Here is a 15,166-nt window from a genome sequence, read left to right on the forward strand (position 1 = left end):
GGAAAGTAACTAAGTACATTTACTTAAGTACAAATTTGAGGTATTTGTACTTTCCATGTTAAGCTACTTTGTACTTGCACTCCACTACATTTCAGAGGGAACTATTGTACTACATTTATTTGACAGCTTTAGTTTCTTTTCAGATGAAGATTTGACACAATGGATTATATAACAAGCTTTTAAAATACAAAACATTGTTAAAGATGAAACCAGTGGTTTCCAACCTTTTGGGTTTTTGATGTTTTACAAAAAGCAGTGTGTAGTCGGGGTCACATTTCAGATGTCTGAGTTGTTAACAGCTCCACCAAATAGTGATTTAGTACTTTTACTTTAATACTTTAATTTTCATGTGGGACTTTTACTTGTAATGGAGCATTTTTACATGGCTCTATTGGTACTTTCACGTAAGTAAATGCTCTGAGTGTTTCTTCCACCACTGCCTGGCTTTGCAGATGCACTTAAAAATGACTTCAAACATTTCTGTTAACAGTTGAATCACCGTTCCATATCACAGCGCAACAATATTTATGCTTAAAACGACATCATCAGTAAACTGTGGTGAAAGAACCAAACCACAAGTTGCTAAAAATGGACTTAAAAATGTAAATCAGTACTGTTACAGCCAGTTTGTAAGTGCCAGTGGTGAAGCATGGCCAGGATTTAATTAATAGATGTCATGAGCTGAAGTTCCACCCATGTCCTACCAAGTTTGAGCAGACACCACCACAAGAGTCTGCAAAATTTTATAAAAATACAGACTCAATGCTTTTATGTATTCAGTTAATAGTTCAACTATTTTATGTAAAGTTTACTTGCCAAGATAAACATGTAAATGCTGTATAAACCTTCTACAAATTTCCAGGAACAAAATTCTGGTGAGGATTTTTAAATACATTAAAGATACAGGAATCAACCTTTAAAATATTCTCCATGTGTACATTTCAACACACTATAGAGACTATAGGAGACTATACTTGCTATAAATTGACCATATGGTCATTGTTTCAATTATACAATCCAATTAACAAACATCTTCGATTCTGTTTGCAGCTAAGTGATATTAAACATTGGTAAACATAAAGAAGAGAGACAGGGCTGGTTTTTGTGTGTATCACTGTGTCTCATCTAATTGGGATTTTATGAGACTCGTATTGTTCTCTTATTTGATTTGTCAGCATTGTTGTTTCCTGCACAGCATCCATTTCCCCATCAGAGTACAGCTGATAAGATGTGGTCACAAATTTAGGACACCATAGTGTTGGACAACACGATTAGCCTCCTAGAAACATCACAAAGCACAAACTGGTGTCAGTGACAAAAAAAAAAAAAGGTTGGGTTTCCCATATTAAGCCAAGAGAGTTGCATATGTGAGGCACATTTTCTGTCAATCACACCTAAAGCATTAACATTTCGAGTGTCCATGTCAATGCAGTGGTACAGCTCAGAATATACAGGTAAGAACAGCTGTAAGACCTCTGGACAACTAGTGCATTTTTGAAACACGAGCTAAGACATCATTCCTCTGAGTTCTCTAAATAAAATAAAGGAGACCAACTCCCAGTTCCAGATAAATACTGTAGATATTCACTGGAATACGAAGAGTTGAAAACCACATGTTACTGACAACGGAAGTATTAGCTGTGTTTTGGGTCCTGGCCAAGACGTCAAGTGACTGAGGCATGAAGAAAAACAGTGATTCCATATTTGTGTTTTCAAGCTGGCCTTAAAACTTTACCTAAAACATTGTAGTATGTTATGTACTCTTGCTTTTGGCCTCATCATGACTCCATCACTCTTAGTATTTATTTATTTTTAACATACATTTCAATATCAGAGGTTATTGACAGAGAGGAGAACTGTCTGTTGTCATGTTTCTTTTGAGTCACTCCCCTCTATTTTTCATTTATGGCTTATTCGAGCATGAATGATCGATTTGAACCGACTTCGCTCACTGCAGCTGTCAACAAAGATCTGAGCTGACGCCTGGAAATCAGAATATGAGCCATAACACGATGGTTTAGATCTTCCTGTTTGGCCAGACTGTCTTGTGTTGGTTGGTCTTGTCTGTTGACAGTAAAAGCATTCACTGTCATTCTTCAAATATTATTTTACTGAACTGAACAGATTGCTGGATTTATATTAACAAACCCTCAGAGGCTGCATGCTGACAAGTCTCTTATATAAGTGAATGTTTGTTTGTGAGACACAAAATAATAAATGAGAGTTCCACAACAGGAGGAGGAAGCGCTGCATGGTTCTGTCGGCTTGTGCAACAGGTGCTCTTTAGCAGGGCAGGTGAAAACATAAAAAAACAAAATCCAGGAAGTCTTGCTGAATATTTGTCCTTAAGTGGTACAGACGACCATGGGAAAAAATGAAGGCATTGCCTTAGTTTTTTCCATGTTTTTTTCCCAAAAACTAAGGCATTGCTTTCATTTTTTTCCATGGTTGTCTGCACCACTTAAGGACAAATATTCAGCAAGACTTCCTTGATTTTGTTTTTTTTAATAAATGAGAGTGTTTGTTGGTTTGAACTCAAGTGAACTGTAGCGTTCACAGAAATTAGGGACTGCTGGGAAAAAGAGAACAAGACGACTTAACTATGTAACACTGGCTACTATTATCTTTGACCACACCTTTGACGTAACAGCATAAAAACCATCTGTGTTGCTAAATTTAAATAATATCTTCACACATTTATACCATGAACACAACAATTCGAGTCAACTGATGTGGCACAAAAATCCGTCACAGGTGCACAGATGTTATAACCAAAATAAACAGAAAAGGGATGTTAGTCAAGGGGTTGAAATAAGGTTCAATAAGACTAAATGCCAACTGTAGCAAACTTAGAGTATGTATGAAGAGTGGAAATAGGACTGGACAAGAGACAATAAAAAGACCAATATGGTCAAGAAATATAGCAATATATCTGCTTTTTCTCTGTCACCGATTGAGAAAATGAATATATGAAAGAGAGTCACTTAGATAATTAAATTTACAAATGCTCAGCAAGATCACACTGACAGTTGACTGACATCCAACAGACTGAATGAACTGCTCTGATTAGTCATTTTGAAATTGAGACATGCAGATGGGGAAGTAGAATTTATTTCCCTTTAAACGCAAGTTGCTCAGAGCTAATTCAGCAAATTTGGACAATAAGTTTGAACTTTACTAACACAAGGAGACTAAGCTGTTAAATCAGTAGTATTCTGGTGAAATCCAGAGTGTCATAACTTTGCAGCATATCTACAAACTCAATCTGAAGTCACTGAAATTTATTTCAAACAACCAAAAGCCAAATCAAATAATCATTGTGTGTTGTTTCCCACAAAAGACTTTTCATGGAAAATACTCAGATGACCCTGTGTGACCCAGGTCGTGTGTACCACTTGAGCTAAATCATCAATTCCTCATTACAAACTTTCCGGTCTGTGACTTCATGTTCCTCACAGTATTGCAGTCCCGTAAACGCCTCCGTATTCTGTGAAGTGAGAGATGGAATGTTTTTACAACCTGAAGCCAGTTTTCCCAGGCTATCAGTCGCTGTCAGTTGAATTTCAAAACCCTAAAACTACTGTCTAATGTCAGAACTAATTGTATGTGTCTATGTTAAGTACAACATGTCCAGTATGTATGTTTGAGAGAGTCATCTGCAGCAGGATGCAGGATGTTATGATGTATCGATTTACCAGATGTCTTCTTAAAGACCAGTGTGTATTTTGTACATGTCAGCTGAATAAACAGATGGCAGTCTGACTGTTCTTGCACTAACAGTCGACTAGCGCAACATATGTAGTGATGGCACCCTTAAAACATACACACTGCACAGGAACTATTGCACTATAGGTCTCATTAAAGAAGAACTATATTAAATTGGAAACCCAGAATTAAAGGCACAAATACAGTTTGAAGATCATGATTCAGTCTTGGCCTGAATTTTTTTTTATTTAGGAACAAAACGTATCTTAAATTGCAGATTTTCTCTCCTTTTGAATATCAGGTGGAATCTACAAGATGAGGTGTTCATATTATCAGAGATCAGAAGTAAAAACTTAAGCAGCTGGCAATACTGGTTAGAAAGAGGCTGCATTATGGGAAAATATTATAATGTATGTTTTTATGTCTTTTAAAAAAAACATTTTTCCCTACATTGCAATAAAGCCTGTACTTTGATTTGAGTCTTAATCAGATTATGCTGCTGACGGGCTTTTATGAGATAAATATTTCTATAGAAATAACATCCTGACACATAAACTGTAAAATGTCTTAGCTGCAACAACTTAACTTCAATCACCAGTTGAAACAAGAGCACAACAGACTCAAAGAAAACATGCTGATACCAAGCTGGAGATGAAGACAGATCCGAGGCAGATACGGTCCCTCTTTTCAAGTAGCCACTGATGAATCCACTTGAAGAGTTTTATTTATAGAGCACAATCTCATACAAAAGGGTTAAATCTCATGCTGAGAGGCCATGTGTTGCCATATGATCTGACCTGTTCCCAGCGGACGACAGAGGAAGCAACATGCCAAACTAAGTCAATAATGAACCTATAATGAGAATGACCACCGTCATTCTCATTATAGGTTCACTCATCACCGACACTCATTACCTCAACTACATTCTGACACTTCTTGTCTCACTGTTATCAGTCTGTACCCTTTTTTTTCTTCCTATTTGGCAAAATTGAAATCTTTTCGTTTCTTTTTAACATCTTTTTGCATTAATTTTATTTGTTTTCTCCTTTTTTCTGTTATGCTTTTACACATGAATAATGAGATTCAATTTGCTGCTCCAAGTCTTTTGACTTTCAGTGCATTTCTTGTATGAAAGGTGGTGTATATATTCTATATATACATATAGTTTTGATTGATGGGTCATATTGTAGCATTGATTGGAGAAGCAACAACTGTATGTGTGACTGTGAAAAAGAAAGAGGAAGATGAGAGCAGACGAGATAGTGAACAGGGAAATGATATTGCACAGGCAATTAACATGTGATTCAACACCGTTTTCTGGCTAAGAAATACTTTACCTCTCACCCATCTACAAAGGCTTAATATACTGTATTTAATGACAAATAAGCATCTTTTCTTCAGAGACTTCTGCAAACCACTCAGACACAGCACTGTCACTGCACAAAAGGGTAAATTTATGAAGTTGTGTACGTTTGGCGGGGCACTGTGCATTAAAGAGGCGTGTGTCAGTGTTTGTTCAGCAGCAGTGCGTGTATGTGTATGAACGGTGGTTAGTGTTACACAACCCAGTCGGATGTCTGGTGATGGTTCGAGAGAGAAGTGAAAGAGTGAATGGTCTGTTTGTCATTCTTTTTCAGCCACAAATGACACAATGCTTTCCTTTTTTTTTTTTCAAATTGGAGACTGCATTTTTTTTAAAGTTTTGCAAATGTTATCAGTGTTTGTGTCTTTTGAGCCTGTTTTGTGTTTGTGCCTGTTCTTGGAGAGGCATGTAGAAAAATGAAGTGTGGAAACAGATTTTAAAGCACATGATTAAAATGATTTTGTACCATAAACAGAAATCTGACTACTTAAAAGGATACAGCTGGTGAAATTCTTTATTTTTATCGTGAACAAATTCCATGAAAACTTCTAAACCAACAAAAAATTTCTCTTGCTAACAGTGTATGTAGCTGTAGTCTGATAAATCTTTTCCCTCCTTGACCTTCAGTTTTGTCAAAATTCTATGAACACGAGCACTGTAGTTCATTCCAAAAACAAAGAAATTATCTCAATTACACAATCCTGCTGCTGTAAAGACTCAATAGTGCACAAAATGCATATTACTCCACAGCTGAAAATAGTCCCCAACAAAGGCACCATTAACTCCTGTTTCAGTTACATTTGCTGAAAACTAGTGTCCTGCTGTTTAAGGAAACTACGTCACCTTTTTTTCTACTATGTAGTTTTGACCCTTTTTTAAAGATTTACATAATTGGTTTGTGCCACAAGTACAGCAGGGAAGTCAGAAAGAAATACCGATGGATTGAGGTTTCTGGTTTTGATCATCTCAATCATTTGATGACAATGAGAAATTATGAATTATCCTTTCAACTGGAAACCAGAACATTAGTACTTTATGTCATCAGACGACACTTTCCAGAGTTTGGTGAGAAATTATTTGCTTATTTTATTTTTGTGCTTCCTGCTCTGAATATGAAAATGTGCTCATATATCACTGGGTCTCAGATTTGTCTCTGTATAACAGCATCACTATTGTCTTTTTTTGCTATTCGGTTTACTGAGATGCACAAATCAAACTCAAATTCACAGATTAGGTCTGAACTGTACCATTTGTGAAATTATATTAGGGCAGAATTCAACTGTAATATAATAAACTCTGGCCAGATTTGTGACTCATGATGAGATCTGTGTTCGTTTTCAATGAGATTTACTCTACAAGCAAATATAATAATGGCTAATGCGACCATAGAGTTTTCTGAATAAAGTCACACAAGACAGTCTTCCTTTTATAGGAAAATTTTAATAGTTATTCAATGTTCTACATTTTACAGTAAATATACAATTACAAACTTGGCTTAGTTATAGTACTAAGATCACTAACTGATCTTTAAAAAAAACCCTCAAAAAAAAAAAAAAAAAACGAAAAAACAAACAAAAGAAAAAAACATAAAAAAACAAAAATTAAAAACAGATTTACACTTCATATCACAAGCCTGACGCAGGTCCTTCACTCTGGACCAAATAGCTAACATACAATTCACTTCTCTCAACGCTGAACAGACGTTGGGCTTCAGTTTCAAACACAACCTTACGGTAACAGATATACCATAGCATGTGCAAACTGGGTACCAAACTAAAACTTCCAAAGATGGGGTTGTTCCTAATACTCGATCCGGGGGGGGATACAAGTACGCTTTTTTTTTTTTTTGGAAGACAAGGAATTTCCACTTTTTGCATCACATTTAGTGTCAAATTAAACTAAGAAATATCTCTGACAAATTGAAATTAAAAAGCTGCAGCAGAACATCAAAGACATTTAAGAGCCTACTATTCACTGTGATAGTAGTGTTTTAATTTATATTCATGAAAAAACTAAGACTTAGCAACTGCAAGGCAAAAAAAGAAGGGGGGAGGGGGGGAGAGTGAAGATGGAAGGACAGGAGAGATGTGTTATGAATGGTTCTGTCGCATTTTCACTATCAAAGTGAAAAAATGCAAAATAAAAATATACTGAAAACAAAAACAAAAGAAGTAATTATCATTAAAGTTACCACCTTTCAATGCTTGGAAATGTCACAGAGGAAGAGAGAGGAAAGTAAAAAAAAAAAAAGATTATAAAAGACCATGATTAAGACAACTTTGCATTTCTCCCCTAAACACTTTGAAGTGTTCAACTGTCCATTTTCACTTAAGTGCAAATTTAAATAAATGAGAAGCAAGGAATGAAGTGAAATGAGGAAGCAGTTTCACCACCCTGGAAAACAAACTGCTGAGTTGTTTTCCTTTAACTAACCTGAATGCTCTGTGGCTCTGCATCTCTACTGAGCTTCCACATTAAAAACACAATTACTGTTTTTAAGAGCACCGGTCCACTGCCCATAAGGGGAAAAATCTCTTATTACCATCTCAAACAACCGACTCCTCCTAGTAGGAAGTGTTAACACCACAAATAAAATATTAGTGTCTTGTTCTTGTCTAAAATTGTATTTCTGAAAATCTCCAAGCAACAAAACATTTAATTTGGAACAGGTCAGTTTCTTCAAATATCTCAGTGCTCAAAACAGCTGCTTATATCCACTGAAATTAGATGAGACATTGATATTTTTTCATTTTGGCTCACAGCCTTGAATCACAGTGATGCCAGTCCCAGACTTTGTCACTGGCGACATCTAGTGTTTAAACAGGCTCAGTGGAGTATTACTAATGCAAATAAAATACATTAGCTTATCACCATTGTTGACACAAATTTGATGACTATCATATAATTCAATATGTCTGCTACTCAGACAGGGTGGTGAGGGTTGCAAAGGTCAGACTGATAGCGCGTAAAGGCCAAAAAAAACATTTTGAGAGCAGAGGGTTAGAAGAAAAGATGAAGAGTGGATACTGGGGTGAGCGATACACGTGATCCGACATCATTTTGCATCCCTGAATGTAATAAAAACAAAACGTTTTAATGTTTGGGGTAGGGGGATGCAAAATGGCCTCTGAATAGGCTTGTGGCACAGAGTGAAAACAGGATACACACGGAGGATACAGTAAGAAAGATAAAAGTGAAACAGGCAATATGCATCAACAACAATGTGAGAAATAGGACAGCACTAAGAAAACAAGATTCACAGGAAGCTAGACTTAACAAGGACTCAGAATTCACCAGTTACTTAGGAAAAGAAACATATTTACTGAACAACAGTTTGTGAAATATGGCACAGAACAAAGGGCATTGATCATTCAAATATCTTTGCACCCACAGAGCAGAAATAGATAGCAAAGACGGTTTTTAAAAAGGAGCATAACGGTATCCTCCTTCAGTCAACCAAAAATGCTTTCCATTCAATGCTTTCCAAAGTCCTAACTTCATTTACAGACCTCGTCTTAACTTCTCCCCCCTCAGTGACAGATATGTAAAAGGACAAATATGCAGAAGAGGAGGTAAAAAAAAATATATATATTAAAAGCACAAACAGTAGCTGCCACACTGATGCAACCATGCTTAGCTAGAAATACATTACTGTACCACTTGCTGTATAAATATACTGCATTTTTTTTTTTAAACTTAGAGATCCAATGCTATAGTGAAATACACCTGAATATTATGCATACCCATTATGCTCAATTGACCAGAGGGAAAGAAGAAAATAAAGTTTAATTGAGAAATACTGACAGAAGTAGTGGTTGGTTAAATAAATCCTAATGACAAATAACATTACTGCTGTCGCAAGAAAATCCAGTTTTTCAATCTCTTTTTTTCCGTTTTACTGGGATTAAAATGTACAAGATCCTTAAATGGTTGTAGCATTTAATGACCCTAATAACATCCACTTGATAACCAGGCTTCTAAAATACAAGGGTCATTTTAAAAATAGGGCTCAAACATAGACGGTTTTCATCCGACAGCGGTATTATGCAATATTTTCTTGAGAATTAACCTACTAGTGTACAAACATCTGGACTAAGAATACCTCAAACACTCGACCTTATTTTATTTTTAATTACAATATAAATTGCTTCTTCCTCCCTCTTGCACTAAAAAGCCTAGGTACCTGTTACTTAGCATTAAATTATAGTCATCAAGTTTTTTTTTTCTTCTTATGTTGTGCAATATTTCCTCACAAAGTTATTCAATACCCAAATTTTTGATATGTTCTACACTTCTTAGCAGTAATAATTATTGAATGGAGGGCATACAGAGCCTGTAGTCCATGTTAAGAGATTACAACAATAAGCATTTTTTTCAAAATCAATTCAAAACGCTGATAAAATAATTACTGTTTGTCAACAGTTGGAGGCATTCCCTCTTGTTTTATTGCAATATCAAACCACTTCATCTACATACCCGCGCAGTAAATGCTCTTGTTATACCAATCGGTCCTCTACAGATTATGAAGTTGTGAATTGAGTCTTATTTTAATTGTGTAAATCCTGAAAAATGCCACAGGCCTAACCTATGTATTAAACTCCACCAACACCACCCTTTCACCTCCCTTTTCTCAAGCCAAGAACCAATAAACAAAGACTCACTGCAGAGTTCGATTAAGATGGATCATCATACTGCGTGTAGGAGCATAAATAATGCAATAAAGAAATGGTAAATTGCTCTATAGGGTCCACGTCTCATTGTCTTAAATATTATCCTCATCTAATGACTATTTGCTTAAAATCTAGTTTATGCTGGATTTTTAAAAGTAGAGGATGTTTTCATGCAGTGAGTAAAAGCAGATGTGTGTAAATCACAGCCTCTTGCAGAAATGAGCACATTGAACAAATGTATCATTCTTTATTCATAAAAACTACTAAAAGCCCCTGGTGGGATCGTGCTGCTTTGCTCCTGACCCCCCCAAGAAGGACCAAACTGGTTTAAAAGCAAGTGACTGAGTGACACTGCACCCTCACTGCACTTTTGTGATAATGGTATTCTGATTTGGCTCATGCACTCTCACAGAGGAGTGCCCATAACTGTAATTTCTGACCTAAATTCTGACAATAAAACATCCTTATGACATGGACCATGTGTACACACACTGCAGCCGCCTGGTTGGACACAATTTCCTGCTTGCACAAGCATCCAGATGTTACTGCAGAACTAAAGGATTAAATCCTTTCCAGCCGCCGGGCCCATGTATTCAACTTGTCCATTTTTTAAACTGTATGCACAGAGTCTGACTTTCTGTTTGTTGAGTGTTTGGTTATTGGTCCTCTTCTGGGAGAGAGAAGGAGAAGACGACATAATCACAGTGAGAAACCACAGTACAACACATGTAGTGCAAACAGCAATGTGTCTGTGCAGTCTCTTGCAGGTGAGATGTCACAAACTCAAATTTCTTGTGCCTTGAAATGAAATGACTGTGACCACGTTGTCGTCGTCTCCTCCTCTTCCTCCTCCTCCTCCTCCCTTGTCTGCTCTCTCTGTCTCATCCTGCTCTCTTCTCCCGCTGCCAACACAATCCCTTTAAACTCCTTCTCTGCTGGCTGTGTCTGCCATGCACACCCCTAGGATCCATGTTGTGTGTGTGTTTGCTTGTGTGTGTATGTATGTATTGATCAGTAACGACATAACTGGAGGTACTGTACAGTAAGTGCCACTAAGTGATCGTGTGTTTCCGACACGCCGCAGGAGCCCCTGCGCGTGTTCATGCTTGCGTGTATGTGTGTGAAAGTGTGCACGACCACCCATGCTGTTGACACGGTTATCATAAATATTTTTACATTTTCTAAATGTTTTGACCTACGCTAACCACATAAAAAGCTGACATGACCCGGACGACCCCAAAATGTTCTCTAGCTAGATTAAGATTTCAATAGTGTCACAACATACTAGCCTGCATAGTATGTAGCATGAAGTAGGTGATGTTTCCTTAGTGTACACTGGATATTATGCTAATGTGGACACAGTGGGACACGCAGCAGGATGGGATAATGGTTGGTAAGTGCTCTGTTCATAGTGACACAGCACTCATATGGAGACATAACAACAGGGATGACATACTGACTACTGCCGGACAGACAGCTAATGTGCTGGAAGACGACAGATTAAACTGAAAATGAAACAAAGTGGATAAAAAAAAGGATGAAGAAGAGGAACAAAAGTAGGAAAAAGTCTACAGGAAAAAAGCAAAGGTCATTCAACTGGGTGTGGTAAAAAGAGAGTATATTAAAAATTAAATAACCTGCAAAAAACAAAACAAAACAAAAAAATCCTAATTGTGTTAAAACCCTGTGCTGATATCTAGTCGTTAGAAAATTTGGCAGCATAAGTCAATAAATCTTTGTAGTGACTGATGGAGATGATAATGAGGAATAAGTGCCCGATATTTTCCAGCCAACTGAGCAGCAGGCAGGACCACACACACCAGCACAACACAAACAGGAGCAACCGACACCCGTGATTGGTCAAGAGTCCTTCTGGAGTTCCGATGACAGACACAGCAAAAGAAAATGAGGAAAGAAAAAAAAATCATTAAAAAAAAAAAAAAAAAAAACAACCGTAAAAAATAAGGTAATGACTGGTTGGCAAATGAACAGAGAAAAAAGAAAAAATAAAAGCAGCTTTTGTAAAAACGTTAGAGAATGTCGCATAATAACAATAACAATAATGGTAAAGTGGCTGTTGCACTTTAGTTTTGTTCTTGCAGACAGGTGCCGAGTTCCCATGGTTACCATAGGGAGCCCGTGTAAGATTTGAGCAGTTGCATACGATGGTGGACTCCAGATCTGGTGGGAAAGAAGAGCGAAGGTACACATTGGTGATTGATTTAAGAGCGCCTCAGACCTCTAAAGAACAGGGGGGGGGGGGGGAATGTGAGGCGGCACAGTTTGTTCAAGTCAAAGAGACAACACATGAACAAAAAAAAAAAAAAAAAAGGAATGAAAAAGGAGGAGGAGGAGGAGGAGGAGGAGGGGTCGGGGAGACAGGAGGAAACAGATGGAGGAGAGAAAATTGGGGTGGCGAGGAACATCTCAAAGAAGAGAAAGCGGACAGCGGGAGGTGCAGACACTCACATGATGGGTGGGCTCTACCAGTGAGGCGGTACGTAGCTGTACCCAGGTGTCCCTTGGGGCCTGTAGGTTGGCACAGTAACTGGGTGTGCTCCGATCGGGGCGTGCTGGGGCGTTGTCAGCAGGGTCCCTACAGGAAGTTAATGACACCATTAACTATGAGTTTTAGTCATTTATGAATCCATCTGCTGAACAGTGAGGAAGGCTCGATTACAGAGAGAGAGAGACAACAACATCATCATTTTTTAGATCTATTCAAGTATTTTTGAATATTTTCCCTCATTTTTCAAGCATTTTTCTTTTTTTTTTATATCAGATATGACATCTGAATTTACTCCATTGCTAATTAAATACTTTTCTACTGACCTTGTACCAATAAATTTCCCACTAAAAGACGTTGGCTGGATAACTGAATGTCAAAAATCTATTTATAAACATCTTTATATGGTATGCTGACCTGAACCTGCCAAGCACATAAAATCTGACATATGAAAGCTTCTCTCTCAAAATAAATAGTTAAAACATTACTGCCAATAAAACCTGAAATGACAAAATATTTGGAGTTGATGTTTCTGGTGGTACCTGCACTCATGGCCATGGTTGTCCCAGCTACCATCCCCATGGCAGCCATGCCGTTGTTGCGAGGAGCAGGTACAGGGACGGGGGCAGGGTACAGGGCTGTGGAGGGGATGCTGTTGGGCTGCACCACGGTGGTGTGATGGATCACGTGTGGCTGGGCCGCATACACTGGTTGGGTATAGTACGCTCCCTGTTGAAACAGTCGGGACAGTTGATGAGGCAGAGGGTGAATGATATAGAAAGCTTACTACAAAATTTAAATATTTATTTGAGGACATTTAATCTACTATTGGTCAATTGGCACCGCAGGATCCTTTGATGGGACTCTGGGACTTTATCTGCATCCCTACAGCAGAAACAGTTTCAGAAAAGTAGAAATCCAACACTCAGCAGACTATCACTGCTTTGGGCATCTTGCCTTTCTGGTACTTTCCATCTCTCTTCCTGCCTCTCCTCTTTTCATCCTTCTGTTCAATTTTTTTGCACAGTCGTACAGCAGTAAATTATGCAGAACATGATTGCTCTTTTGTCTTGCCGTGCGTAACTGCATCTCAAACTAAGCCAGTGCTTTTAAAATCTCCTGTCAGTCTACTTTGTCCAATCTGTCAGATGCTGTGGAAGCACAAACATGAAAGTGTTGTTATTTTTTTTAAGTTTTAGGTTTTGGAGGTCCTTAGCTTAGCTTAAGACGACTGAAAAACTTGATTCTCAACACAAAACAACATTAACATTCAAAGAATTCTTCATCCTTGATTAAACCACAGTTAATACCTAACACTGTTGCACATAACACAAAAGTGACTGTCTTTAGAGCCGAATGGTTTCCTGAAAATTAAACTATTGCAAAGATGACAGACCAGACCGTTTTTAATGTGCCTTAAAATATCATCAACTGTCCAGGCAACATAACAGCATTTACTAAAGCGAAGTGGCAGTTGAACAGGTCAAAGACAAAAAACCCTGATCAACATTTGTCGGCAGCGAAGGACAGAGTACCTCGTATCCTTACCTGTGCGTATATGTTCTGCTGAGGGTAGGCACTGCGGATGGGGTACATAGCTGTCGGGTATGGGGTGGGGGTCGGGGTGTAGGGAGGGGGCGCTCCATTTGACTGAGTAGGGGGCACTTTGTATGGGGTGCCTGCTGGAGTATATCCTAAAATAAGGAAAAATAAGGGAGAAAAGTTAGAAATAAATTAGATTAGAGTGATTTACTAATTAAATGATGAGATTTTGTTTGCAATAAGTGATTTTCTGCTCTCCACCAACTCTTTAGCTACTAAATGTTCCACTACCAGCTAATTGCTAACTGTGTCTGTCTGCAATTTGATGAGCTGCCTGAAAAAAAACCCCTCACCCTAAACCATCATCACTTCCAACAACCCCTCCTTTTAAGACTTTCTTTTTTTTTTTTTTTCCAGTTTTTTACAATGCAGCATGTCACCACCAGCCCAAAAGGCAATTCTAAACTGAACCTCAGTGGGATGACTGTTTAATATTGTATTTAGATATGGTATACCAAGGGAAGATATAAGCCAACAATATGAATCAACCACAAAACAATATCAGGGATTTATGGGGGGCAATAGAAACCAAATGAGTAACATACATATTCATACCAATTTGCCTCAAAAACATGAAAATCCCCTCTACAACAATGTGTTGTTTTATTATTTTCATTACCTACACAATCCACCAGATGGGGGACTGGTGCCGTCTTGTCACGGAAGTCTCTAAACAACATTTTATGCTGTGTTTGAGTTTGTGCATCTTAAAAAAACCTCATTCGGCCAGTTTTACCATGACCTTTGAAGATGGCATATTTGTATTGTTTACTGCTGAAGACAGTACTTGTGTAGTCAATGTATATGGAGTATATTCACCTTTTAATGGTCCAAATTCATTAAAGCAGGCTGTGAAACCCACAGAAACACACCATTATAAAATGATTTAAACGTATCCACCTTTTAACAAGCCCAACATGACTGATTGAAAAGCAGAGTGAAGGCATCTGCATTCTTGTTTGCTGCTGGCTGCAGTTCCACTGATCCGCCACTCGGAGGAGCCTGAAGGTCAAACATGCTACTAGCTAGTGCTGCTGCGGAGCTTATGAAAGCGCTTCTCTCACACAAGGACAAGGGAACAAAGAGATGCTGGAGCTGCTATGTGTGTCTAAAAGTGTGTGTGTGTGTGTATGTGTGTGTGTGTGTGTGTGTGAGTATGCACACACACATTCTTTGCTCTAACATGCATGCAGGGCATTAGAGGACAATGGTGTGTGACAATTACACAAAAGCCCTGCTGATAGAAAAACAGTTTGTCTATTCAATGGTCTTGAGATATAATGACATTGACCAAGACACGTTTCTAAATCAGACCACGGC

At 38.0% G+C, this 15,166-nt stretch overlaps 1 protein-coding gene across 4 annotated transcripts in view; it reads right to left on the minus strand.

The window, feature by feature from the left end:
• Positions 1-6,488: 6,488 nt before the first annotated feature.
• fam168a (family with sequence similarity 168 member A) overlaps positions 6,489-15,166 on the minus strand; it is a 32,581-nt gene continuing 23,903 nt past the window's right edge. For 3 of the 4 annotated variants that reach the window (XM_044354327.1, XM_044354326.1, XM_044354324.1), the window contains 4 exons: positions 13,793-13,938; positions 12,787-12,973; positions 12,208-12,334; positions 6,489-11,919 (listed from right to left, as the gene is read on the minus strand). In XM_044354327.1, the coding sequence (XP_044210262.1) occupies positions 12,222-12,334; positions 12,787-12,973; positions 13,793-13,938 (446 nt within the window). In that variant the 3' untranslated portion in view covers positions 6,489-11,919; positions 12,208-12,221. The remainder of the gene's footprint in view (positions 11,920-12,207; positions 12,335-12,786; positions 12,974-13,792; positions 13,939-15,166) is intronic. The other variant, XM_044354325.1, reaches the window with a different exon arrangement.

The sequence above is a fragment of the Thunnus albacares genome, chromosome 6 (genome assembly GCF_914725855.1).
Source record: "Thunnus albacares chromosome 6, fThuAlb1.1, whole genome shotgun sequence".
In the NCBI taxonomy this organism is placed as follows: domain Eukaryota; kingdom Metazoa; phylum Chordata; class Actinopteri; order Scombriformes; family Scombridae; genus Thunnus; species Thunnus albacares.